General features: G+C 39.0%; 1 protein-coding gene across 2 annotated transcripts in view; it reads right to left on the minus strand.

Moving 5' to 3' along the window:
* Nucleotides 1-26,875, minus strand: part of ZZEF1 (zinc finger ZZ-type and EF-hand domain containing 1) — a 60,155-nt gene that overhangs the window by 22,627 nt on the left and 10,653 nt on the right. For both annotated transcript variants that reach the window (XM_074557336.1, XM_074557335.1), the window contains exons 7-34: nt 25,105-25,221; nt 24,717-24,895; nt 22,287-22,385; nt 21,137-21,228; nt 19,977-20,125; nt 19,336-19,447; nt 17,635-17,850; nt 17,028-17,128; nt 16,524-16,693; nt 15,636-15,769; nt 15,267-15,337; nt 14,713-14,827; nt 13,941-14,100; nt 12,876-12,997; nt 12,681-12,791; nt 11,860-12,026; nt 11,216-11,297; nt 10,438-10,639; nt 8,807-8,955; nt 7,669-7,909; nt 6,086-6,165; nt 5,102-5,195; nt 4,029-4,545; nt 3,238-3,402; nt 2,481-2,600; nt 1,463-1,624; nt 638-767; nt 250-388 (exon numbers count right to left, since the gene is read on the minus strand). In XM_074557336.1, the coding sequence (XP_074413437.1) occupies nt 250-388; nt 638-767; nt 1,463-1,624; nt 2,481-2,600; nt 3,238-3,402; nt 4,029-4,545; nt 5,102-5,195; nt 6,086-6,165; nt 7,669-7,909; nt 8,807-8,955; nt 10,438-10,639; nt 11,216-11,297; nt 11,860-12,026; nt 12,681-12,791; nt 12,876-12,997; nt 13,941-14,100; nt 14,713-14,827; nt 15,267-15,337; nt 15,636-15,769; nt 16,524-16,693; nt 17,028-17,128; nt 17,635-17,850; nt 19,336-19,447; nt 19,977-20,125; nt 21,137-21,228; nt 22,287-22,385; nt 24,717-24,895; nt 25,105-25,221 (4,196 nt within the window). The remainder of the gene's footprint in view (nt 1-249; nt 389-637; nt 768-1,462; nt 1,625-2,480; nt 2,601-3,237; nt 3,403-4,028; nt 4,546-5,101; nt 5,196-6,085; nt 6,166-7,668; nt 7,910-8,806; nt 8,956-10,437; nt 10,640-11,215; nt 11,298-11,859; nt 12,027-12,680; nt 12,792-12,875; nt 12,998-13,940; nt 14,101-14,712; nt 14,828-15,266; nt 15,338-15,635; nt 15,770-16,523; nt 16,694-17,027; nt 17,129-17,634; nt 17,851-19,335; nt 19,448-19,976; nt 20,126-21,136; nt 21,229-22,286; nt 22,386-24,716; nt 24,896-25,104; nt 25,222-26,875) is intronic.

A 26,875-nucleotide genomic window follows, 5' to 3' on the forward strand; every position in this document is an offset into this window, starting at 1 on the left:
TTTTCTATTTTTATTTTCTTCCCCAGTAAAGAACTGTTATTTCTACTCCCATATCTTTGCCTGAGAGCCCCTTAATTTCAAAATCATAATAATTCAGAGAGAGGGGGTTTACAATTTACATCTTCCATTTCAAGGAAGGCTCCTGCCTTCCTTAGCCGACACCTGGCTTTTCAAACCAAGACAATAACTTCCAAGATACTGTTTTGGCTTCAGATAGAGGGTTTTGAGGGGTTATTTAGTGGTGCTTACCAAGGAAACAGGTTTTGCACAGATCCATGTCGTTGCACTGCAGGCAGCGGTAGCGATGCCACGGCGCGATTTCATCACAGCCATTACAGGAAATGTCCACGTTCAACAGGTCACAGTAACGAGCCACAAACATGTGCATCTACAGCAGTAAACCAAAACAATTTACTTGAGAATTATTTTCTGACTTTGAGAAAGCTTCAGACACGAAGCAGAACATTTCCCCTGCCAAAAATGAATCGGGATATTTTAATCATTTTAGACTCTTGAAAGTCTACAGAGATCCAGCTAAAGAAAATTAATAATAAACCAGATTCCTTTCAGCCCTTTAGGATTTTAAAGGTCTCTTATTTATCCCTTCTGCAGGTAAATATACAAAACATGAGGTCACCTTTCTCTGCTTCTCTGGGTCAGCTTGAGCTATCTTTTCATACCAGGTCTCAAACATTACATCCTGACATTCATCCATCCATTCACAGTTTTGCTTGTAGTCTGCAATTTCATCTTCTTCACTCCACTGACTAAAAGAAAAGCAAGCTTAAAATTAAGGTTGAATGCTATCAGGCTTCCCTTTAATAAAGCTTTACTTTTTAATGAAGAACAAGTGCTATGACATGCTAATGAAAACAGAATTGTGAGAAATCCCATTCACTCAGTTAATAAATGACCATACAGACACCTGCTTCTTGCTTCTGTGACATGTTCTGAAATACATGTGGGGACCATAATGCAAAAATCAGGAAAATCTACTCTGATTGAACAGCTTTTGGAATGCTGACAGATCAGATCAGATGTTTTAAGTTTTTCTGGCCTTCACATTTGCTCATGTGCAAGTACAACTACTATAAAATTGCCATATAAAGGTGTTAAAAACATTTGACATTCATCAAGGCAATAAACAGTATTATATACCTCCTGCTACACTCCTAAACAAGCAGTGTTTCAGTAGTAATCAGGTTAAACATTAAATTCTAATAGTTTTTGCAAAAACTATTGAAATACTGAAATTTCAATACTAAAACATTGACTTTTTTTGCTGAATACAGCCCCAAAAAAATGAAATATTTCAGATAAATCCTTGGATACTGACCAGAATTATGCCATACTTGTTAATAGTCCCCTTACTGCTTGTTCCAGCAGGAAGTTCAGGAACCCTCCTGGGCAAAATGGAATCAATATTTAGCAGCATGAGAAAGCTGCATTGCTCCTGACTCACCAAATGACACTGTCATGGATACTGATGTTCTCCTGTGATGTTGTCATGAGGAGCTGTGGCAGCTGGATCTCAACAAAGAAGGAAAGATCACTGGGCTCCCAGCTCATGTCCAAGAGGTGCAGGAGAGCTGTCTGCACACAGGACAAGGCAGGAAGCAACGACCTAAATAAAAACAAAAGACATTAAAACAGGACAACTCCAAAGCTGACCTAAAGTTGAAAGACCCAGAGTTGAAATTGTGTGTGGAGAGGAAGGGTAGAAAAACCCCTCCACACCGATTTTCAGGCTTTACTGTGCATTAAAGGAACTCTGTGGCAGGAACTCAGGTTAATTTAGCAAGTACAGACTATGGAATTTGAAAGAAAGACAATTTTCCTTCTGGATTCAGTTAAGATCAAGCCAATGGTGTTGCGTGAGCATTAGAAAGAGGTTTTGTCTCTTCTCTACAGTACAGCACCTTATTGGCATTTGCAGGAATTTATTCTGTTTGAAACCTTTTTGACATTTTCACATGAAACTGAACAAAGGACTTGAAAGTTATTGTCAAAGAGACTGACATTAAAGCCATTAAATTCTCATTTTTCTCGGACTCCTGGCTATAAAGCCTCCAAATTCTAACGAGAATGTTGCCAAAACATGAGTTTTAACTTAAAAGCATGGCTGCATGTTACCATGTTTCTTGTGGCATTACCCTTGCCCAAGTATTCCATGATAAATTTGCTATTTCTAGTATTTTACTACTAAGTTGAGAGACACACTGCAGAACTGTAACTACAAAATGCAGTAAGTCAAGTTTTTAACACTGGTAAGTTTTTGTGCTTTCCTTTATTTCCTAATAAAAAGCCAACTTGGCATTTTTGATCACAAGATCAAGGTTCCTCATTTAGTTCTGCAAATAATGGGAAGTACAGACAAAATTAATGAAGACATTATATGACAAATAAAAAATTACAAAGGAGAAGGTGTGGAGGAATGCAAAAAAAGAAATCACATAAATAAAGCAAGCAATGAACTGTACCTGTCATTAATTGTACTGAATCCCTTCACAGAATTTACCAGGAACAAAACAAGCTGATAGTAGGACTCTCGAATCTCTTTGTGCAGCTCAGCACCACAGCCTTCCAAATTTCCAAAGTAGCTGCAAATTAAAGAGTTATTTTAGCAGCCTAGCATTCACTGTGATACTTTAGGTAGCATGATTTGTGCAAATTTTTCTAACAGGCCCTTTTTAACCCCTCTCCACAAGTGGGAAGGATGTTAAGTTTTATTTAAAAATGCAGTCTAGAAGCTTCAAACAAAAATGAAAGAATCCTGTACCAGGAAACAGAAGTGAAGAAAAAGAACAGGCAAAGAGAATATTCTCATAGCACTAAGAAAAGAACATTCCTTTAAATGAAAAAGTTGCTTTATGAAAATCTAATCAAGATCTTAAATTAAATCAGTACATTGCAAGATGACCACAGAAAGCTCCTGACGAGTGAGAAGCCAAGAGAACTGTGACAGCACCAAACACAACACAGAAATCAGAGTTAAACATGTTCATGGCATGAACTGCTGTGCAACAAAGTTCCACTTAAAAATAGTTATTAATTCTTGGGGGTTTTTTTAAATGAAGAACACATGATCTAGCCTGAAAACTAAGCTCAAGTCATATTTTTATTATCCACATGCATTAAAAACCAGAACTTTCTACACTTGTCAATATACATGCTGGAGAAACACACAAACTAAAACAGTCAATCACATGGCTGAGATTTGCCTAAATAATGACTTACTTTGTAAAATCTTTCTGACAGGCTAGCAGTTCAAGGAGAAAAAGGACACAAGGTGGGTGAAAGCAGTGTGGCTGCCCAAGAGAGTCCAGGCACTGGCGGATGGTCTTGAGCACCTCCAAAATGCTCTGCCCTTGGGATTTTCTCAAAGCAAGGACCTTTAAAACACTGAAAGCAAAAAATATCAGTGAAAGCTTCAAAACACTGTGCTTAAAACAACACAAATAAAAGAACAATTCAAGAAGTGCCTGACTAGTTACACAATTGCTTTGTATCTGAATTTCCAGCTGTATTTCAGTGTATTGGTTGGAGTGAGTGATGAATTCAGAATTCAGCTCTTCCTGCACCACTCCATGTTCTAGAACCCAGAACAGACAAGCTGAGAATTGGAAATCTCTCTTTTGATTTATGTTTTCACAATACCAGGTAATTGAATGAGAGATGCAACTCATCTCTATTTGGTACCAAGGATTGGTAATAGTGATACACCATGGCTTTGCTTTTGTAGAGAAAAAGCAAAACACCTCTGCAAATACATCTGAGGAAGCAAGACAATCAATTGCCAAGTGACTGTTTTTTTACATTCTGTTCTATGTGATGGAAGCAAATGAAATTAAATAGTACTCTCTGAGTCCCTACATCCTTGTGAATAACTCAAGTTTGATACCTAAGTCTGACAACCGTTTATATATAAAATATTCCACCATATTAGCTTGCTGGTAAAATATTTTACTCCACCTGAAGAGGTGTGAAGACAAGCTTTTTATAACTGACAATATTCTCAATATGCTTACCTTTCATGTGAAAGTGACTGATCCTTAATAAAGTCTAAAATGCTCTTCAAAATAGGGTATTTTTCCTTCACAGTAGGCACAGCTCTTGGCTCTTCCATTGACCTGAAGGACAGCAGCCTCAGTCTGCCACGGCCCAGCTGAGACTTGCGGGTGGGAGTGGAAGGCGGGGATGACACATCTTCCTGCTGTGAAACTGTACTCTCAACAGGCTTACTATGAAATGCAGATGCAGCTTCTGCTTCGTGGAGGTGTGGAATTTGTTTAACTTTCAGATCAGGCTGTGATGCCTGACCTCCCTCTTTTGAAACAGGCTGGATTCCTGCACTGGGTGACACCGATGGGGCTGCCTGGAAGTCCATGTCCACAGCTGATCCTTGTCTTTGGCATTGGTCACTCACATACTGCTGGGGGTCATCCATGTCTTGGCCTTCCAAACTCTCTGAGGCACAATCTTTTGTCTTTGCTCTTATAGGCAAAAAATTCAGTAACAAAAGGCTCTTCTGCACACAGAGTTTTGCTGCAGCATAAAAATTGGAAGAGTTAAAATTACAACAATAGAACAACAAATTTGCTGTCTTATGCTTAGGAAGAAAGTGATTTATCCTATTTCTTCTCAGTTGAGACAGCTAGAAAATACTGTTTTTCTGCTTATACTGATCATGATGCTATGGGTTGCTTAAGTTCAGATTTCCAAATGCTAAATCTGAATAATCACACTGAACCATATGAAGTACAGAGTAGTCAGTGAGAACACATTTTGTTCTAATAACAATCAGCTGCTGTCCTAACATCAGTTAAATGTGATAAGAAGTATCTACAACAACAGATGAATGTAAGTTCAGAACCAGGTGACTTGAGTGAAAGGTCACTCCCTGCAGAACTTTCTTACTGTTTTCTGCAAACAGCAAAACACAATCCCAGACAATGAAACCAATGTACACTAGGTTCTCTCTTAAGGTATGCAAAACTAACCCCAGCTGCTAACTTACCTTTCACAGCAAAAACAATGCCTTCAGGTTTATAATGCTTTCCTAAGCTACCTGGAATGGTCACACATACAAGGCAACACTCACCAAGAGTTTCTGGGTTCACCTCACTTGCTTCTGTGTTCTGCTTCTCCTCAGCATCATTTCCCCTCCCCATCAGGGATTTCTGCTTCATTTCCAACTGCAGACAGGACGTTAACATAGTTAAAATATGATTCTCTCTGTGCCTCTATACAGCAAGGCAGGATGAAGACTGTAATGACTGAAAGGAATTTAATCTCAGGAGTAGATGACTGCAGTTATTCCCAACTTTGCAGAGCAAACCACCCTGGAGCCTAAAGGGGCAGGACCTGAACTGTCAGAGCAGTAACAGCCTCACCCTGAGCTGCTCAAGCTTTGTAGGCTGAGGCCATTCCCTGACTTGTGATTTGATGTGCACCAGTCCTCCAAGGAAAAAAGGTTTCTCATTTACCCTCAGCACTCAGGAAAATACAGACATCTAGTTGTGAGATAAAGTAATCCAAAAATATGTGACCCCCCTAGCAAGCTCTGTCAGATGCAACCATCACCTGCCATACAATGGGTAAAGGCAAACTCATCTGAACATGCATCTGCACCCATTGTAACTCTAGTGCATCAACCTGCCAGGAACTTAGGCAGAAAACAGGAGGGAGAAAGTCACAAGGCAATGGATTGATGTCTATGACACACTTCTTTCTATGATATACCTCAAAAGAACTCCAACTGCAATGTAAGAATCTTTCTAATTTATAAGTTCTTGCTAAAATATAACAGAATTAATTTAAATTTGGTAACAAATCTAATTGATTTTCAGTCAAATTCAGTCCTAGCTACCCATGATGACAAATCTGGGGCTGAGGGAAGGAGAGGAGTGTAAAGATGCAATTAAACATTTAAGTCAAAGTTTCAAAGTTAACATAGATTCTTTCCAAGTGAAAATAGTTGATGGAGAATAACTGAAGGAAAAACTGTTCCATCCTAGTCCTTAACACTGCATTGTAAAGTACTAAAGTAAATGACATTAAGAGAGATCCTCCTGAGTGTTCTTACCATCCATATTCTAATGGAATCAGCCAGGGAATATACTTGTGCAAACTCATCGCTCAAAGGCACCTTGCCTCCACTGTTGACTGGAAATGAGAGAAAGAAGAGAGTCCTGTTTATTTACAGCTCCATTTTTATACAACTGCTTAACTAAAATTATGCTACAGCCTTCCCTTCATCTCTTAGTCAATACTTGAATTATACCTGTAAGAAAAATAGAGAATAAACCTGCCAACATTCATATGTCACAAATACACAAACTGCACCTTGACTGATTTATTGACAGAGTTAATTTACAAGTAACTTTCTCATCTCTTCACAAAATTGCTACCTGAAGCCATGGAAAATAAAATCCTTCCTTATGCATGCAATAACACTGATGCAAACTTATCAGAAAAATCAACAAATGCTTAACAGTAACTTAAAGCTCAATAGTTGTATTTGTTTCCTCTATGAATTTCTAGAATGGACTTTCAAGAGCAATTTGCAAAAATTAAAAACCTGACAAATCAGTTTATCAGTTTCTATTCAAACTGCCCTGACAATGACTATGGAGAAAAGACATTCTTATTCAGTCTTCCCTCTTCCATGCTCCCTTTTTAATTTTTCTCCTGTATTCTTTTCAGCATCCCCTCTCCAAATTTCCCACAGCACAGGTGAACATGCATCCTGAAATTAGCCTGTCCCAGCAGATGAAGTTACTGACAGAACAGTGGGATGGATTTCTCAAACACTCATTAATATTTGTCCAGTTTTCAATGTCCCTCAGAAAATTAGCTCAATTGTCAGACACAGACAAAATGACTAAAGGCAGTAACCACATTAGTCATCAAGTCAGTCTTTGTGTCAGTCACTTTTACTCATAACTTCACAGCTCAAAAAATAGCTCAATCATTCTATGAAAATGTAAAATGTTTAGTGTCAAAATTATGACAAAAAGTGAAAACCTAAAATGAAATCCTTCAAAACCAAGTAACATCTTATTATCCAATACTTCAAACATATCAATAAATTTAATGGAAGGATGCTGTAAGTCAAAAAGTTCCTCATTTTACCCACTAAAAAATACATAAATGGTAATACAATGGCCAGTAAGTTAAAAGCAAAACATTATCTTCTATTGGAAAAAAAAAATTCTGAGGATGGCAAGGTTGATTTCCACAGAATAGTATTTTGGGAGATAAGTCACACCTCCTCCAACCCCAACAGTTAATAACAGAAGTTGCTGCTGGCTTTTTAGAAAAGGTACAATGTAGAAAATGATCCAAGAACCTCTAATAACTGGAGCCACACTGTTCTGAATTAAAGCCCCAGAGGACATCACTATCCTCTTTAGGTATAGCTTTATAGAATAAGAGCTTCTGATGATTATTACTTTGCCAGTGCCCTGAAGACAAAATATATGTCAATAAAAAATAAACACACTAGAGAGAAAGCTTACCTAGTCTGCTAAAATGATACCTTTCTACACAACATCTTTAAATTGCCCCACTGAACTGATTTTTAAATGTTATTAACTCAGCTGTAAGAGAGCCTTTTACAAACTGTAAGTCTTCATTATTAAGATAATCTAATAATATTAGAGTTACCATATTTTTGAAGCTTCTCAAATAAATCTGGAGTGAGATACACCAAAGCAGCAAATGTTGAGTTCACAGCTTGATCAACAGTAGGACCAGCAACTATATCTGTCTTTGGGGTCTGTTTTTTACATGCCTGTATAAGTCCTTTGAAAAGTTCAGATTTTTGCCCACTGAAGTCCTGGGCAGGATCTGATTTTGCAAAGTCGATAAGAAAGTTACGGCAGACGTCGTGGGGAGAGCTCCGAGCCTGCAGAGAAAGGTGGAACACATCAGCTGCAGTAATGCCTGAGAGAAACAGTGCAATCCTAAATCAATCTGCAGTTTATCCACTGCACCTGAGCAAACTGAGCAATAAAACACATCCCTGCACAAGGTGGGGAGTCAATGAGATGATCGTCAGAAGTCTCTCATGTCACTGTCATATTTTTTGGAAAAATCCCTTTGCCAGGATTTTTCTCCTGGGAAGCTGAGAAGCCTCAGAGAAAAGGAAACCAATTCTTATCTCATTTGCTTCTCCTGTGTTGTGCTCATGTGGAATGTGTTTGGAGATTGTTTACCCACAGGTGATTGTTCCATTGCATTCTGCTGGGAGCTGTTTTCACTCTTTGGCCAATCAGTGCCAGGCTGTGTTGAGACTCCAGAGAGAGTCACAAATTTTCATTATTATCTTTTAGACTTCTGTAAGTAACCTTTCTCTATTCTTTAGTATAGTTTAGTATTGTATTCTTTTATATAATATAATATAACATAATAAAATAATAAATTAGCCTTCTAAAAACATGGAGTCAGATTCATCATATCCTTCCTGCAACAGGGGCTCCTGAAAATACCACACTCTTACATTTTACCCCCTGAAAATACCCCACCATTACATTTTACCCCCTGAAAATACCCCACCATTACATTTTACCCCCTGAAAATACCACACTCTCCAAACAATTTGATGATCCCATGAAAATGGAAATTATAAAGCGCACAGAACAACAGTTTCTTTCCCCCTTGGTATTTGAATGCAACAGCACAAATGACCCAAGTTTAACACAGGAGTGTGTGCTTAAGGGCATTTCAGCTCCATAGCCAATGAACCTGTGTGATCCACAGGGATTTCATGCCAAGGGAACACGAGCAGGGGGTGAGTGGGTACCTCGTTTTTGTCTTGGTGCTTGGCACTGCTTTGCCTGGCTCCCGGGAGTGCCTCAGGACACAGCTGATGCCTGAAGACAGGTTTCCACAGAGGAGAATTAAGAACTGAGGTTACTTTCAAAGGAGGCAAGTCTGCTTCACTACCTAATTCTGCAAGAAATTCAGAACAGATCCTTCAGTTACTAAATAATTTTCTTCATTTTCACAGATTAATGAAAATAATAAACATTAAACATCCAGTAGGGAAAACAACTGACAACAAACTCACAACAAAAAGTTCATGCAAATAGAATGAACAAGTAATTTAACAATGTTCCCTATTTTTCTAACATGGTACAGAAAACTGATGTACCCTTTAATTAATGGCAGCATCAATATCTTATCTTATAGTGACAATGTTACAATATGGAAGGACTGCAAATCAAACATTTTCACTCTATTATAACTACAGCAACTTTCTGATTTTAAAGAGTTTAAAAGCTATCTCTCTTACTAAACACCAAATTTGTCATATGCAAGCATGTTTATATTAAAAAAGGAAGAAAATATTCTAAAACACTTCACCTAGTTCCCTGAATTCACAGGTAAATAGCTGTCTAATTTTCCAAGGTAAATATGGACCACCTGATTGGAGCAAGAACTTTTTAGCCCTATTTAATTTCTCCCAAGTGGTGGATGGATTCAGATTTAGGAAGCTAGAGAGAAGTGTTCTTGCTTTCAAATTAAACAATGAAGATTTAAAAAAAATTATTTATTAAAATTTAATTTACTTATCTTCATGGCCAAAATCCGAAGTGTACTTAACTATTATAATTAACCAAACTTAATTTGTGACTTCACATTGCATTCAATATCAAATGCTCATGTGAAAATTAGAATCATTTGTATCCTAAGCCCTGTAATTTTTTCAGTTTGCTGGCTCCATATTCATACTCCCTATGTGGGGTGGATGACAGGGAACAATTTTAAATGGGAAAAAAAACCATACTACTTTATAAATTTAATTTAGCTTAGTAGGATTACTTCCATGATTCCATGTCTTCCATGGGCTTGCAAGATACCAAGTCTTCCATGGGCTTGGAGAAAACCAAGTCCTCCATGGGCTTGCAAGACTGCAAGTGCTCCGTGGGCTTGGAAACTTGGAACACTGCAAGTTTTCCAAGGGCTTGCAATACACCAAGTCCTCCACGGGCTTGGAGCACACCAAGCCTTCCATGGGCTTGGAAACTTGGAACACTGCAAGTCCTCCACGGGCTTGGAGCACACCAAGTCCTCCATGGGCTTGGAGCACACTAAGCCTTCCATGGGCTTGGAAACTTGGAACACACCAAGTCCTCCGTGGGCTTGGAACACACCAAGTCTTCCGTGGGCTTGGAAACTTGGAACACACCAAGTCTTCCACGGGCTTGGAGCACACCAAGCCTTCCATGGGCTTGGAAACTTGGAACACACCAAGTCCTCCGTGGGCTTGGAAACTTGGAACACTGCAAGTCTTCCATGGGCTTGGAACACACCAAGTCCTCCATGCTCACATGCAGGAAATACACAAGGAACTCCATTTTCACAGGGAATTCTCAACACCAAGCCCCTGTAGCTCCTGTGTGCAGGGATGGAGCAGGGGGAGGCACTCACCTCGCAGGGATTTGAGGGCCATGCTCCGGGAAGCCAAGCGCCCCATCAGCCTGGAGACAAGCAGCTGTAAATCCAAGCCCCAAGACACGGCAACGTCTGGGAGGCCGTAAGCAGTGACGGAAAACTTGTAGCCCCACTCATTATTGCTGCTGTCAGAGTGAAAGAGAAACTGCAGCCGTGGGCCAGCCTTAAAGGTCACTTTCTACAGAGCAACAAAACAGTCATTTTGCCAAATGTACATGACAGGAGAACGTTTCAGGGTAATGAATTCCCTTCAGCAACTCTGGGGTTTCAGTATTATGTTCTGGTCATAATAGATCTAATTTCCCCCACCATCTCAATGAGAAACCCATAGTGCAAACAGGTAAAATTTCTATTCAAGAGCTTAATGAGCAATTTTATATTAAAAATAAAAAAACTAGAAGAGTATTATCCCATTTGAGGACAGAGCACAGCCTCAGGAAGGACCACACTTGTCCTATGATATAAAAACTTGCAAGGGCAGAGCAAGTTTTACCCATGTATTATTGACAGTTAAACATGATTATTCCTTTTCACATTGTTCTTTTTATAACAGGAGCAAAGAGGAATTCTTTACTTATTCACTCCTTCTATTTGCAGCATTTCAGACTTTCTTCCCCCATCTCCTGCCCCCCACCTAATAAACACACCCATGCACAAAAGCACACATCCTCTTACATAATAGGTTTCCACAGGAATCATAAGGACTTCCTAAGACTGGGTAAATAATTTGGTTCATAATTTTAAAGGTGCTCACCTTAGGCCATTTCTCAGTGCCAACCTTTGTATCGTAACGAGTTTTTGCCCCTCTGGCATCAGTAAACTCCAGGTAATCATACCTGTGAAAATTGCAATTCATTACTTCCAAATTTACTTTTTAATTTTTGGAGGAGTATGGTTTTGCTTCTGGATTTTCAGAAGTGCTGTATCTAAGTGCACCCTGTCACTTCTTTCTGAACTACACCTTCATGTGACTGCAAAGGAATTTATTTCATGTTTCAATGCAGAAGTCCCAGCAAACACAGATCTGCCATCCTGCAGTGCTTTGGAATTGATAATGGATGCCAAATCTAACATCTGGCAAATGCTTTAATTGAGAAGTAGCCTGATGTGTTACCAAGAGAATGAGGGCAAAATAAGTACCACAAGCACAAATTGTGGTGGTCACAGCATTATTATCAAACAGATCAAGGCCAAAGGAACCAAAATTCATATGAACAGCATGTCTGTGAATTTGCCAGGAAAGGTAGATTTCAGCACAAGGTCATTCAAAAATACACATTGTGCACTGTTCTGGAAAATAAAGAAATTGAAATGGCACGTGTGGAGTGCACATTGAAACGTGAATTGCCCCCTCTGCAGACAGACACTGGAATTTAACACAGCACAAGATTAAATTACCTCCTTTCAGTTTCACATTTTTCATCAAATTCCACCTCAAAGTAAGTTGCCCCATGACACAGGAAGACTGAGACCTCATGGCAATTATTTTCATAGTTATGAGGTGATTCCATTGTCCAGGTTCTCAATACCACAGGCTGCTCCTGCTGCCAGCTTTCCATATCTGTCTGTAAAACAGAAATGCATTTTTAGATACAAATGGAAGAAAAAAATAAATTACCACACTAGATTCTTGTGTCTATACTTTTAAGCTGCCAGATGTGCATACAAATGGCATTTAAGAGGCTACAGCATTGATTTACATGGAAATTAGCTCTGAAGACATCCAGTCTCTTGGTAATCATAATAAGGAAGCATTCTCAAGCAAAACCCACCCAGTCCACTGGAGGAGACTCAGGAGGAGACTGTCTCACCCACAAGTGACTCCAAGTCTCCACTCATGACAAAGAGACACTGCATGACTAATGCAGATTTAAACATCTGTGCTACAGACATACAGATTTTATTTACATCACCACAAGCAGTGAAGCTAAAAATGTTAAGCATATATATTTTTAATTTGTTTTCCTCTTCACCCACAGAATCCCCTCCTTCCTATCTACCCTCCAGGCTGCTCATTCCAGTTGCACTTTCTGACCACTCTACCATATCAGTAGATATGTTTCTCATTCTTCACTCAACATTATATTACACATCCTACACTTTTAAAAGCTTTTTAGTTCTTTTCCAATGCTCACCAACAGAATCACCTCAGTTTTCTGTCTTTCTTGCAATTTTGCTTTTGTTTCAGGATGTTTAATAGTGCCCGTGTCCTTAGTTACCTTATGAGGTTCACTACAAAGGCTTTTCAGTGGTTCTATCAAAGTGCTGAATCCCTGTAGCAGAGTACAGTAGGGAATGTCTAAAGTGCAAAAATCCAACAAGAAGATGACCTAGGAGCAAACACAGGTGTCAGGAAATGCCAGACCCACAGCCATGCCTCCCAGGAACAGGATAACATCCCACAGCTCACTCACCAGCTGACGAGTTGCCATTGCAAAGACAGAGCTACTTATTTTTTCAACTATTGTTTTGCCACTGTATTGAGATAAAAGTGACTGCAAAATTGTTCTGATATTTGACAGGAACTGGCCCACATCTAAAGAGAGAAAAAAAAAGAATTCTTAATAGCTACCTTAAGGATTTGCTCCCACAATTCACTTTATCAAACATTAGGTGTATGGTGATGTGCACAAGGGCAAACACAGCAGGAAAGGATCTGCTGCCCCAGGGCTGCAACACCCAACACTTCAGAGAAGTTTTCTGTGATATTTCTATTGTGGAAACAAGTCATGCTTATCAACAATATCACTGAAAAAATGGGTGATGAGTAATTTCATCAAACACTCCAAGATTGTTTCAACAAGCTCTATCTATCCAGTGGTCTCCATACACTGCTAAGAAATGCAGCTGAACTCACAAGTGAGGGTAGGAATTTTTAACTACAGCCTAACTTCATTTTTAAATGTAATACAGGAACACAGCAAATTTATCTATATACAAAAAACCATAAATATGATGTAATTTTACATAAAATTACACCTTTGTTAAGTATTTGGCCTAATTAACTCAACACTGAGCTGCTGCATTATAAAAATTTAACAATTCTCCCCCACAAAAAAACCCAACAAAACCCCTTAGATGTACCCAGCTTCTCAACCAACTTGCTAATACAAACATCCTAGAAAGCACATATCAGCACCCAAGAGTTTACCAGAATATGGGATGGTAAGACACTAAAATGTTCAAATGAAATCCTGTAACTATTTGTTGGTTGGGTTTTTTTTCAGTATTTGGCCCCCAAAACTTACTGAAATGCTTTCTGAAGATTCTCCCAGTGTAAGATTATCAGTACAGCTAAAACTCCATGTTGCTCAATATGCCTACTAATTACTTCCTAGAGAGATTAAAAATGCTATGACAGTTCTGAGTACGCCTCAGGCAACCTTTGGTGATCCCTAATTACACTGCAATTTGCAAAATCACTTTTTAAAGTCCTGTATTGCCCCATATTTCATTCTGTATTCAATCCCAGCACTTACAATTTTTAAGTATTTCTACTGCAAGATCCTTGGCTGAATTATCAGTGCCTTTAAGCTGCAGATAGCACCAGGAAAGGAGGCTGCCCTGAACAGACCAGAATAAGGAAGACAAGACTGTGCCACTCTCTTGCTGTGCAACATCCAGCATCATCATTTCACACTGAAAAACAAGGAATAATGAATGTAATGGGGCTCCTCTGCTGCAGCATGACACACAGTATGCACCAAGTAAACTGGGATGGACACAACCATCCCACTCACCCCAAAAAAGATGAAATGTAAATGACAAGCAGCATGTAACACCCTGTAGCAAGTGATGGGCTTTGTTTTGATATATCACAACTTTAAATAGGAACAGCTACATATGAGTCACTTGATGTTCTCAGCACAGTTTTTCTGCATATGTAAATAACCCTCCTCCATTTCCACCTCCCTTAGTGACATGCCCAATCCCAGCCTCTCAAAATGGAATGATTCCTTCTGTATCCCAGTGTCTCTCCATGGAGTCTTTTCAATGCTATGGAAAAACACCACTTCTTACATAGTTCATGCTGGAAAAACATTATTCATTTCCTACTCTACTCATATGAAATGTTAATGCTTAAAGGGAAACACTCAAAAGATTGGAAAAGCTAATCCTACAGACTGCACAGCCATGATCAGGGGTACCCAGGACAGGGAAGCTGTTCCTCAGTATCCAAGGAAGCAGCTTGTGTTTGAGTGCCTACAAAACTCATGGCAAGAAGCAGGAGCAAAGAGCAAAGCCACTTACCTCTCTTGCTGCCACAAGCAGAAGGGTGTCCATGACTGACAACACTTCACTTATGTCAAAATTTGTAGAAACTCCTTTCTCTGGTAATAATAAGAGTCCACCTGGATCTTGATCACTACGAAACAAAGATATTCTTACCAACTAACCAACAAGGAGTTCCAAACAGTTCCAAACCAGAAATTTAGTAGTTTTTGTGTCAGATTTGTAGAGATCCTACTGTGTAATTACAATGAAAATCAAAAGTTTGTGTTCTGATGACTCCAGACTAATTAAATCAATACCAACCATCAGCACTGACAAACAATTACTTAAAAAATTGGAAGACAGCCTAAGAAAAATATACTGTGATTTCAGCACCAGCCTTGGCCAATGTTTTACAGAGCTATTCAGCTAATAAAAATATTGATTAGTAGCATGTCCTTTCTAAACAACATTAGTTGATTACTTCAGAGAATAATTGTTCAGGGAAGTCATGTTTCTAAAAAGGATTAAATACAAACTTATTAACAAATGTGGGGTATCAGACAAGTATTTTCAATTTCAGGATCCCTTACCTGAAGTGGGTACACAAGGATCTGAAGGCAAGATGTACAGATTGCTTATGTTCTTGCTCTGTGATGTTTTTCTAGAAAAGGAAAAATATTTATTTTTATGATACATTCTGTTTCCCTCCTCTGTGACAAATAATTCTAATTTTTGTGGTCTATTATTAATTTTTGGTAAGAAAGGCAGGGTTAGCTCCTCTTTCTTTGGATAAGCTGCAGAGAGAAAAGGGGCAGGGTAAAAACAGGCCAAGAAAAAAAATCAGGCTTTTACTTGAATGGGACAAAGTATGTATTATTTGAGCATAGCAAGTCAGATTTGTCCTCTTTCTGCATAAAGAAAGCAGGCACTAAAGAAACAATTTCTCATTCAATGTTTACCATCATGGTGAAGAGCTGGTGTCGCCTGGTCTGTCTGTCTGGGAAAAAAACTGCTGCTCCACTGAGTAAGGTGTTCTTCACTTCCTCTTTCAGCATTCTCATTGGCATGAAGTTACTGTCCCCCATATCCACCACTGCTCATACAAAAAGGAAACAAAATTACAAGTTCTAATTAATACCCCATCTAATATGTTAGAGGCATAACTGAATTAAATGTTAGTCCACACAACTTCAAGCCCTCATAATCCCATTATACACACAGAAAAGGAGGGGAAACTTTTTAACTTACAGCAAGAAAGATTTATATTAAGAAAGAATATATCTATCCACCAAGTAAATGAATTCTAGGAAGATTATAGCTTGACACCCATCAAAGCTAATACAATTTTCATGATGTGACAGATTCTATATAAAGTGTTTTCCCTCTAGCTTGCTTCTGCAGGAGACTCTTCAAATTACACTTGAATAGAGAGCCACCCTACTTCCAATGAAATCTAATGTGTAATTCCCATTCTCTTCACTGGCTCCAGAATCTTCCCTGTGTCCCTGTAAACCTCACAGTCTACTCATGAATTCATTTATACTGATTTGCAATTCAGAAATAAATCAACCCCAGTAATATTACAGTCAAAGGGTCACACTCCCTGGTGCTACAAGCAGGTGACACATTCATAAGAAGTTTTCTATTGCAGCTGTTTCCAGACTGTGTTGTCAGAAAATCTACAAAACCATTTCTTTGGGCCAAGGACAGTTTCTAGTGATAGATTAATGAGCACACACTGACCTGAAGGAGAAACAAAGGAACAGGAGCTGACTTGGCCTCTAGGAATGAGAATCTATTCCCAAAATTTAATAGACAAGAGTCAATATATGTTGAATAAAAATTACCTTCACACAAATGTCTATAAAGCTCTTCTGCAGCTTCTGTGTGACCAGCTGCTTTGCTCTGAGGAGTTTCTTGAGGTTTAGGAGTTTTATTATCTCCAGTAAGTACAGAGAAGCAGCTCTGGAGAAGCTGCAACAGCAGTGTTTGAGCAAAGATACATTCTTCCCTTGGGCTGTAAGAGGATACACAACAAATAGAAGAAAACACTAGAACAGCAGCTCTTTTCACCAAATAAGTATTGCTATCAAAGTCACCATTTCAGATAGATAAAAACCACTGAGTGGAGAGATATGACCAAAGGAAGTGGAGCTATCAGCTCAACTAATCTACAGCTGAAGCTTCTACATAACTTCATAGTTAGAAGTCCATATGGCAGCAGTAGGGAAATGTTATTTATGTAAATGATGTAGTTTAGGAAGAACAAACTGCAGTACTAAACAAAGCATATTTTATTTATACACACACCACTGATTAGTGCTTCAGCAGACTCTAAAGAAGAAACTTACTTTTGGTGCAGTTTATTGTAAAAATTCCAGAACAGCTGCAAATCAAGGCCTGTGAAATCTAAAAATGACTTGTATTTTAATCCACTCTCCTTCTGCTGAACCTTAAAAAGGCAAAGAAAACACAGGATTGGAAAGTTAAATCTATACAGAACACACTTATAAAACATAAATCTTTAAGCACTGGGCTTAAAGAAAAGCACAGCCATCTTTCCTATAAATTTGCAGCTAACATGAATTCCAGTTTTTTCATGGATATTCTGGTGCCTAAATGTGGCAGTTTATGCTCAAACCTTCTTCCTTCCAGAATCCTCCCCTCTTTCTGGATCTCTAGGATGCCATCCCTTTTCTCCATCACCAGAACACTTTATAACCTCTATCTCTCCCTCTAATTTAATTGGAAGTAATAAATCTTCAGCAAAGGCTTATTACTTCCAATTTAATACACAGAATTCTATTTTTCATAAATATGTTTTTTCCACAACATGCTTTTAACCTTTGTTAAGAGTACCCCAACTTTTCTTCGTGCATTCACAACCGCTGTTTGCACACCCTTATTCCTTTCAGCCTGACAAAAAGAAGCTTATAAAACCTTAAGAAATAAAAATACCAGGTCCTGTGCCAGCTGCTGGATGAAGTGAAGTGTCTTGAGGAGCAGAGTTGTGCCACAAACTGTGTCCTCCTCAGTTCTCCTGCACTGCAGGCAGCTCATGGTCCTGCAGGGCTCGTCCCGCAGGGGCCGCAGGTAGCCCAGAACACTGAGCCCTTGCACCCCGAGCCTCTCTGCTGAGTCTTGTCTTGTGCACAGGAACTTGATCATCAAGTACTGAATGGATACAAAAATAGCACAATATTTGAGTTTAAAAGCTGGTAAAAATTGGGATTTTAAAATGCATGAGTGCACATAGGTGAGGATTGAAGAGGGAAGCCTTAGTCCCTTGTTGTAGCCATTTCTCTTCACAGAGAAAAGCAAGGCACAACTTCCCAAGAACATTTCTGGGATTCACATTCTCTGAACCTCAGATAATGATCAAAACAATTCTTATCTCATTTAGTGCTCCTGTGTTGTTCACAAGTGGAATGCATTGTGGAAGATTGTTTACCTGAAGGGAACTGATAATTAGATTCTGGTGTGAGTGATTTGATTCACTGACCAGTTGAATCCAGGTGTGTGTGGGGACTGTGGGCTGACAGTCATGAGATTCTGTGCAGTGGAGTTGAGTTGGGTGCTTGTGCAGATTCAGTTTAGATGTAATATAATACAGAATAATACAGTATAATAAAGTAATTAATTACCCTTCTGATATCCATGGAATCCTCCTTGTTATTTCCCCCTGCCACAGGGGCCACGTTTAATCCTATACCTTGTCTATCACCTCCAGAGGTTTAAAATACTGAGCCTCAGATTCAGGCTAAGTTTGATCTCTCCCTGCTTCCAAAAAGTCACAGGGATGGTTCTATGAACTCTACAGGTGCCTGCAAAGTTTGTTAATTAATTATCAGTGCATTCACTCTGCACACTGCTCCTCACTGCCACAGCTGCAGTACTCTTGCAGGTTAAAGAATTATTTGCTGCTTTTAAAAGCAAGCAGAGGATCAATATGTAATATTTAGAACCTACTTTGCTCAGTCTGTTCTCAGTGAGGTACAGAGCATAAAACTGAAGGAACAGCAAGTCCTGCCATCCACATGCACTGGTTACTCTGCAGCAGCCAGAAAAGATCCCAGCTGACACAACAATGTCACCAATTCTCTTAATTCCCACAGTGCAGATGGACTGAGGAACTACAACAGCTGATTCCAGCCAGAACCATGATCTGAAATGCAACATTCCCTATAATTGCACCAAGCACTTAAAATCAAAACCATCTTCTCAAAATGAAAGTCTCCATTCTCCAGGGACAGCAGCCTAACTGATGGAAATGCTTTATAATTGTTTGCCCACTGAAACAAGGATTGAAGAACCTGGTTCTGAAAGAATAAATGCTATGACTACACAGTAGTTAAATAGTCTAGACACTAAAATAAAGCATCAATCATATTAAAACCAGTAATCTGCACATTATCACATAGGTTTGCATTAAATTTGATCATGAAGCACTCCTTAACTACAGATCTATATGCATACAGAGAAAAAGAAACTATTTCAGAGGACAAAAGTTCAATTATTCACTTAACTAGAAGCATATTCATTTTTTTCTCTGTACAGCAGAGTTCTCCCTCACAAAACAGGTTTAGTTTTATTTCAGCTGACACAGAAAGGAGCCCCTGTTCATTGTGACTGGGCCAAGGGGTTTTTGTGGGTTCTTACTTGGGCAACTCTGCATCGCTGCATTTTGACATCAACTTCATCCCATTCTTCTTCTACTTCAAACCAGCCAATAGGATCATCATCTCCCAAATCATCACATGAACAACTGCTTCTGTGTATAAAAGAATGTAACACACTTTGTAAAGAGAAAGTTTGGAAACATTGCAAAGCTGTTGATACTCTACCAAAACATATAGAGCATCTTGTGGCTATCAACATGAAAGACAACAGAAAGTTTCACAAACCCAAAACTCTATCACATGCAAGGTAAAAAAAAAAAAATCAAGAAAATCTTTTTCTTCATAGCCCTTTAACCTCCCCTTACTCCCAAGCAACAGTTCTGAAAACTGATTTAATACAACTTAATTAAAAATTTTCTGTTACCATTAATCTGCACCCCAAGTAGAAGGTTTATTTTGCTATATCCCTTTTATAACAGGTCTTTAAATCAATGGCTGACAACAACAGCTTTACGCATATTTCATTCAACACATCAAATGGAGGCTCATTAAAATCAAACAATTAAATGATGCCCCATTTTTAAGTCACCTGCAGCTACTCTCAGTAGTTCAAGCAGCATTGCAAAATCATCAAATATAACATTCATTTTCCACGTATGCATTGCAAAAATCCGTTTATACCTGGTTTTTAAAAACTGTTTGAATTCCCTCAGCTTCCATTTGTCGTAGCTCTCAAACCTCCTGAAGTGCTCCTCAGCATGGAACTTTTGTGAGGCGCCATTGTAGGCGAACACCAGCCCACACTGAGCCCCGATGGCCCCGCGCCGGACCTGCAGGGCAAAGGCACACAGGGCAGTCAGGAAAATAAACAACTGTGGAAAGCAACCAGGTCGTGACAATCCTGCTCTCTGGAACTGCACAGGAACATGAAACACCTTTAGAGAAATGTTATGAAAGCTTCTGTAACCCACTGAATTGAGATCATGCACATGGTTATTATTTACTGGATTTATCACCCTGCCAGCACCCTTATATTAACTAAAATTCCACATATTAATTAGATATATTATAGTTCCACATTCTAATTCTCATTTTGTTTTCCTTTTACATTAAAAAAAAATCAAACAAAACTAAAATCATGTTTCCCTATTAATATCACTGCACTGCAAAACAACTCAGCTGCCTCTCCAGCTCCAGTTAAAATTTATTTGCCAGAAGTCCAGTCATGTTTAAATGTCTTTGACATAGAAATATGCATTGTTGCTCCAGGGATTAAATAATACTATAGTTTTGCCTTAAGAATATAAGGCAAATCAGCTGCAGAAACCTCACTGAAGTTTTGTCTTGGCCATGAGATTTAATCACAAGACTTTCCTTTGAAACCATGTCACAGCCACACCAAATGCAAATTACACTGGTGTCTCTAAACAGAATTGAAATACTCTCATTTAATCTGAACTCACATGCTTTGTATCTTGACACCTGCTATTCACAGAGTCAAAAAGTTATTTTAAACATAAGATAAAAGACCTTGCATATAAATCCAGATACTTCAGCAAGAAACCACAAACCAAAGAGTCTCTGGCTTGATATCTATATTGCAAGATATAGATAAACTCAATATAAAATAAATGTCTTTACTACATGCTTGTGGCTCCCTGGAACAATTTAAGACCTTATTTTCTTGAAGTTCCCTGACTTACACTGAAGAAAAACTCTAAAATAACAGTATTTCATAATGAATTTAAATTTCAGTTCATATAAAAAATATCCAAATTCAATTCCACCACTAGGGGAAAAAAGTAAATTTTCTACTTCAAAAGCTCCCAGCAACTACATACCTTTATTCTAATTTGTGTCACTTGAAATGAAGATTCAGTTCCAGTAGAAAGAATGATACTTGCTCTGGTTTTCCCAGTTTCAGTAAGAAAACCTAAAGCAGCAGTGGGAACAGAAGGAGTCTGGATGAGTGCAAGGGTTAGAAAGAAAATACTGGGAATGAGGGATGAAGGGGGGGAAACAAAACCACAAAGCTTTTCCAGTGAAATGCTCATTAAAAATGTTTACAAATAAAAGGGACTACTTAAAATATTGTATTTTACACAGCACTCTCCAGTATCTCTCTGGGCACTGCAATATCTGCAGCAGTTTCAAGAATATTTTTTATTAAAGTTTATTAGTAATTCCAAAATATTACTTTGGCTTGTGGCTCTATTTACTGAACTCCGTGAATAGTTCCCCAAACTGTGACCCACAAAACAACAGCAGACAAGCCACAAAATAACTAAATAATAAACCCAAATAATGCACATGAACTAACAGAGCTGTAAAATAAGCATTTAGAAAGTGCCTGATTTTCTGTCACAATGGCTTTCATTTACCAGTAGCACTGCATAAGACAATAAACTATTTAAAAAAAAAAAGATTAGGTGGCATTTCACTTAAAAAGGAGGCCAAGAAACACAAATCTCTTTGTTTAGGTTGTATCCAGTACATAAAAGCATTGCATTAACAAAGAGAGGCTTGAAGAGAGAATTAATAGGTACATGCAGTGAGAATTTCAATGATTTCTACAAACTGTCTCCCATCAATATTTGAGAAACTAACAGTGATTCATGACTTCAACCCACAAAGTTTGTCTAGGAGAATATTCCCTGTGGCAGCTCACTGCTACCATAGAACATTAATAATTCTCTCCAAAATCCAATCTTTTTGTTTGGTTGGCTTGTTTTGACAATAAACTACTTTATGAGAAATCCACAGTGCTGCAAAATCCAATTGATATACTGTTTTAGTTTGGGTTCTTGTTTGTTAGTTTACTTTTTTTTAATTACAAATCTTCCATAGCATAAAACTATAAAGAATCAAATATATACAAGTAAATATAGAACAGCACCACAGCATTGTTAACAATCATTATGTTTTGTGGAATCATCTAACTTAAATGATTTTCTGATTCTAATATTAAGGATTTTAAGTCCAGGCTCTTACCATCCCCAGTCCATGGCTCCACAAGGAGGTTTTCAGGCCCTGATTTATCTTCTTTTCCCTTTACATCACATGCTTGCAGAGTGAGTCTTAAAGGCTTTCCTAAGACAAAAAAATCAACAGGTTTATATAAAATCCATTTAAAATGGTAAAATAGATTTTCCGTAGTTCTTTGTTCAGAAAAAGATATGGGAAAAAATTACAATACTGTGAGATTTTTACCACTGTCAGACCCAAAAAAGGGGGGGGAAACTGGAATATGAGAGATACATTAATCTAAAGTAGTTGGAGTTTTAGGTACAGACAGAAGGACAATGCAGTTCATGACAATGTTCTTTCAACTGTTGCCACACTTTGGAATTCACAATCCATGAAATACCACTTTTCATACAAAAGGCATTAGTTACTCTGGGGAAAACAAACCAATTTTCAACATTTTTGAAAGTAAACATCAATAATTATAAAATAATCCACATGTTCTTTGGCACAAGACAAGAAGTACTGAAAAAACAGACTAAAAGGCAAATAAAGGGTCTTCATGAATTCTTCATGAGAGACTGATGAGAATCTCAGTAGTTGATACCTGAGAAAATACAGATGTATCAAAAAAGTCCAGCAAAATCACCACCTGATGCCAGACCATGAACAGCTCTACATTCACGAAATACTCATGAATTTTAACTCATTTTATAAAAGTGGATGTGGTGGTTTGACCAGGAAGGAGTGGGAATTCTGGGAAGCTGTGGTCAAACCAATGAAGGTTTTGGGTTTGAGACTGGCACCCGGTGTAGCCAGTGGGGTTTGGACACACCTCCGAGAATACACAGGGGTTAAAAGCAGGGCACTGCCCTTGGCACTCCCTCTTTTTGGACATCGCGGCGAGGAGGTCAGATCTCTTCCCCCGTCCAGCCTTGCTGCTGGGCGGGGGAGGGGCAGCCATGCGGTAGGCCCGGGGCCTGGACAGAGGTGGGGGTTGAGGGGCTTTCAAGGATGGAAGGGTGGCGGAGCCCCAAGAGGCATCGAGACATCGGGCAGCCCCCCCCCCCCCCAGGAGAGCAGCCAGCCAGGAGGAGAAAGGGGGAGGAAAACTGCCCGGCCGGAGCGGCAGCGTGTGGGCAGCGTGCGTGGGAGTCGCTCCGGGACCGACAGAGACTGAAAACTTTTAACCCTTTCTTGCATGATTGGGGCCTTGCAAAAATGCTAATCCTCCTCGAAGCTGAATAAGAAGGGAGATAGGAGATGAGATAAGACAAGGACCTGGCCCGAAGAATGTGGAGATGATTGGATGGGGAGAGATGATTTGGAGTGGCCTTTTGGCTGGACTTTTTCTTGTGGCCATGGACTCAGTTGTTCCTGTGACACAGACTGCATTTAGGGGGAGGCAGTGCCTCAAAACCAGGAGGGTTCATTCGTGAGGACCCCCCGGCCCCAGGGGGTTGGAAAAATATGGGGGGGACAGATGTCCCAAAAGCAGAGACTGTGCCTTTTTGGAGTGAGACAAGGCATCCTTGAAAGACAACCCTAAAAGCAGCTCTGGCCATGTCTCAGTGGTGAGAGCACTGGGCATGGAAGGAACATGTCACAAGCGGCAAAAGGACTTTTTTTCCGGGCGGTGCCGAAGTGACAAGGAAGCATCCGAGGTTTCAGTGTGTTTCCAGGAGAAGCCTATGGAACAAGAAGGACTCCTTTCCTCTTCATGAACTGCAGTTTGAGTATACTAAAGTGTCGTGCCGGGCTGGGCAGTTGGTGTTTTTGAAAGAATGTATTGGATTGAGAAAGTCAAGGAGTGGGGAGGAGGAAAGTGGTTTTGTAAGGTTTTCAATTCTTTTCTTCTTTTTTCCTTATGGTCTTTCCCTGTTTTCCTGTAGTTTAAGTAATAAAGTGTCCTTTATGTTTAAGTTGGAGCCTGTTTTGCTTATTCCTGGTCACATCTCACAGCAGACACCAGGGTGAGGCATTTTCATGGGGGGCACTGGCTCTGTGCCAGGCTCAAACCATGACAGTGGAAAAAAAAGGAAAAACCATAGACAGATGCTAATGGCATTACATTTAAAATGCATCTTAAATTTGTACATGCCTGCAGGAGAGAGCACTCACAGAGGCTCCCTCACACAAACAAATGTTTTACTGGAAGAAGAAAAATGCTTCCTGTCATTTGCCTTTTAAGCAGCACAAACACCACCATGACCATGCTGATACAGGGGCCATGATCTACAAAGTTCATCTTTTCTCTCTTGGTTTAACTCTTTTATTACAAAAATCTGATCAATCACCAACTTTTTGGGCAGTTCAGCTGCTAGGTTGTGATTTCAGTGCCAGTTTTTAATTAAGAAGGTTTGGATCATTTTAAAACCCACCAAGTGGAACAACTCAAAGCTGTATATTTATAGGGTATTATTTAAGGCTGTGAAGGATGCAGGATTGTTGCATTACCATATTTATAGAGCAGGTTCTGTCTGACTGCTGCCATGGAGGAGATGAGGGAGGAAGCCTTGTATGGAGTGTCCAGGTGATCAGCGATGGCACAGAGGGAACTCAGCACTTTGGCAACGCTGCCCCGGGCTAAGGCAAAGGCCAGGAGTGTCAGCTCCACCTCTGGGGTAGTACAACAACTGGGAGGAAAAACAACAGTGTGAAAAGAAAAACTGGGACATTCTGTTTTTTCAATAAAGGCAAACTGCCACACAACCTCCCTGGTGCATGTTTGTTGATGCATTTGTATTTTTCATGATACTTAAAAAAGAGCATGTGAGTAAAGATGTAAAAATTTGATTTGCACTCTTCCAAATCACTTCCCACTGAATCAACCACGCAAGCTCACCTTGTTATTCTGATAAGGAAGCTATCTACTTCTTCCAAAACATTTGGTGATAAGAAGCTTGAAAAATCTGTGGAGCCTGGGGTTAGGGATAGAGGTGGCATGTGCTGCAGTGCTTTCCTAGGAAAAAATAAAACATAATGTCAGGAAACCAGGCAGAATAGGAGAAAAGAGCTTCCTAATGTGAATGAGAGGCCTGAATCTTCATGCTTTGTGTGGGCAGGTCTCTGCAAATTGCTTCTGAGTGCATTAAATCTATTTACACAGAGATTCTCTTCAAAAGGGAACAACAGTATTGCATTCTAGGCAGAGAAAGTTCAGCGACTGCTGGGTAATCTTGATTCTAGTCTCAATCTCAGATTTAATGAGACAAACATATCAAGGAGTTTTAAATTAAATCTGTGACAGCATTAGAAACAGCTTAGTATCCAAGCATTGCTTCATTTTAAATTGGTCCAGAATTGAGCAAGAGCCTGTGAACAAAGGGAAAATTGATTTGAAATTCCCTCAGAAGAATAAGAGAAACTAAGAGAGACAAGTGTTAGCTCAAATCAGGATTATTCTGAATTCCCAAAGACATTGTGAAAATCTCTGAAATTAGGAATTCTCAAGTAGTTTCACCAATGTTATTCTATCCAATACTAAAGTTTTCAGTATTACAGTTATTCCATCCAATTCTAAAGTTTGGGGTTTTTGCTTTATAATTCTAAACAGTGAATCTAATTCCTCAAAGCATGATTTTAGTCAGGATAGTAATAATAATAATAATTTTTCAATGCTTTATTAGCTCAGTGTTCATGTTCTATTTCTAAAAAAATCTCTAAACTTCACCAAAATTGAAGGCCCTCAGTTTCAGCAGAGCCTACAACTATGGGACTGTGAGCATGTATGAAGCTATCTAAACTCTGAAGAGATTTCACAGATAAATTAAAAGATAGGCTTAGTGGACTTTAGCCTACAGGGTTCATTAACCTAATGAGAGCCCTGCTCTTCAGTGTGGTGCCACTGTGCTAACTGAGCTCTGTGAAAGCTCATGAGGGTGTGGAGAGCTTTTATTGGGATTCCAATCCTTCAAGTCATCCAGCAGAAGTGTTTGGCAATCTAACAAGGAAACGTTACACAGAAAATGGCCAACCACCACAAGCAAACATTTGCATGGAGATGGTGCAAATACTCAACTATATCCCCATAAAATGCATGACAAGTAGAAATCTGCAGAAAATTAAACTAAATTAAGCTTCAGTCCTAAGGGGAAGATGTACATTTTATTGATTATTAATACCAGACAAGAAAAATGAATCCATTTTAGGCTGCTCGAAGTCATTACAAGTAAATGGATCAGTGAAAAATGTATTTTTCAGTGTCCATTAAGTCATGGTTTAACAACTAGATTAGATGAAACAGCCAGGAGAATTACGCTTATTCTAGTACATGCAAATGGATAGAAGAAAAACATCAAAGATCTGAACAATGAGAGAGAAAAAACTGTTTAAACACCTGAACAATGAGACAGAAAAAGCTGTTTAAACACCTGAATGGAGTAGAAACCAGTCACATACAACACATTGCTTCCTAAAGCCACAAGTATTTTTCTAAAAAAATGAAGAAGTAGCTAAAATCAATTAAGTCATGGTGTAACAACTAGATTAGATGAAACAGCCAAGAGAATTGTTGAACTGAAACAGCCAACACTTCTTCTAGTACATGGAAATGTACAGAAGAAAAGCATCAAAAATATGAACAATGAGAGAGAAAAAACTGTTTAAACACCTGA

Source organism: Zonotrichia albicollis, chromosome 22, assembly GCF_047830755.1.
Source record: "Zonotrichia albicollis isolate bZonAlb1 chromosome 22, bZonAlb1.hap1, whole genome shotgun sequence".
Taxonomy (NCBI): domain Eukaryota; kingdom Metazoa; phylum Chordata; class Aves; order Passeriformes; family Passerellidae; genus Zonotrichia; species Zonotrichia albicollis.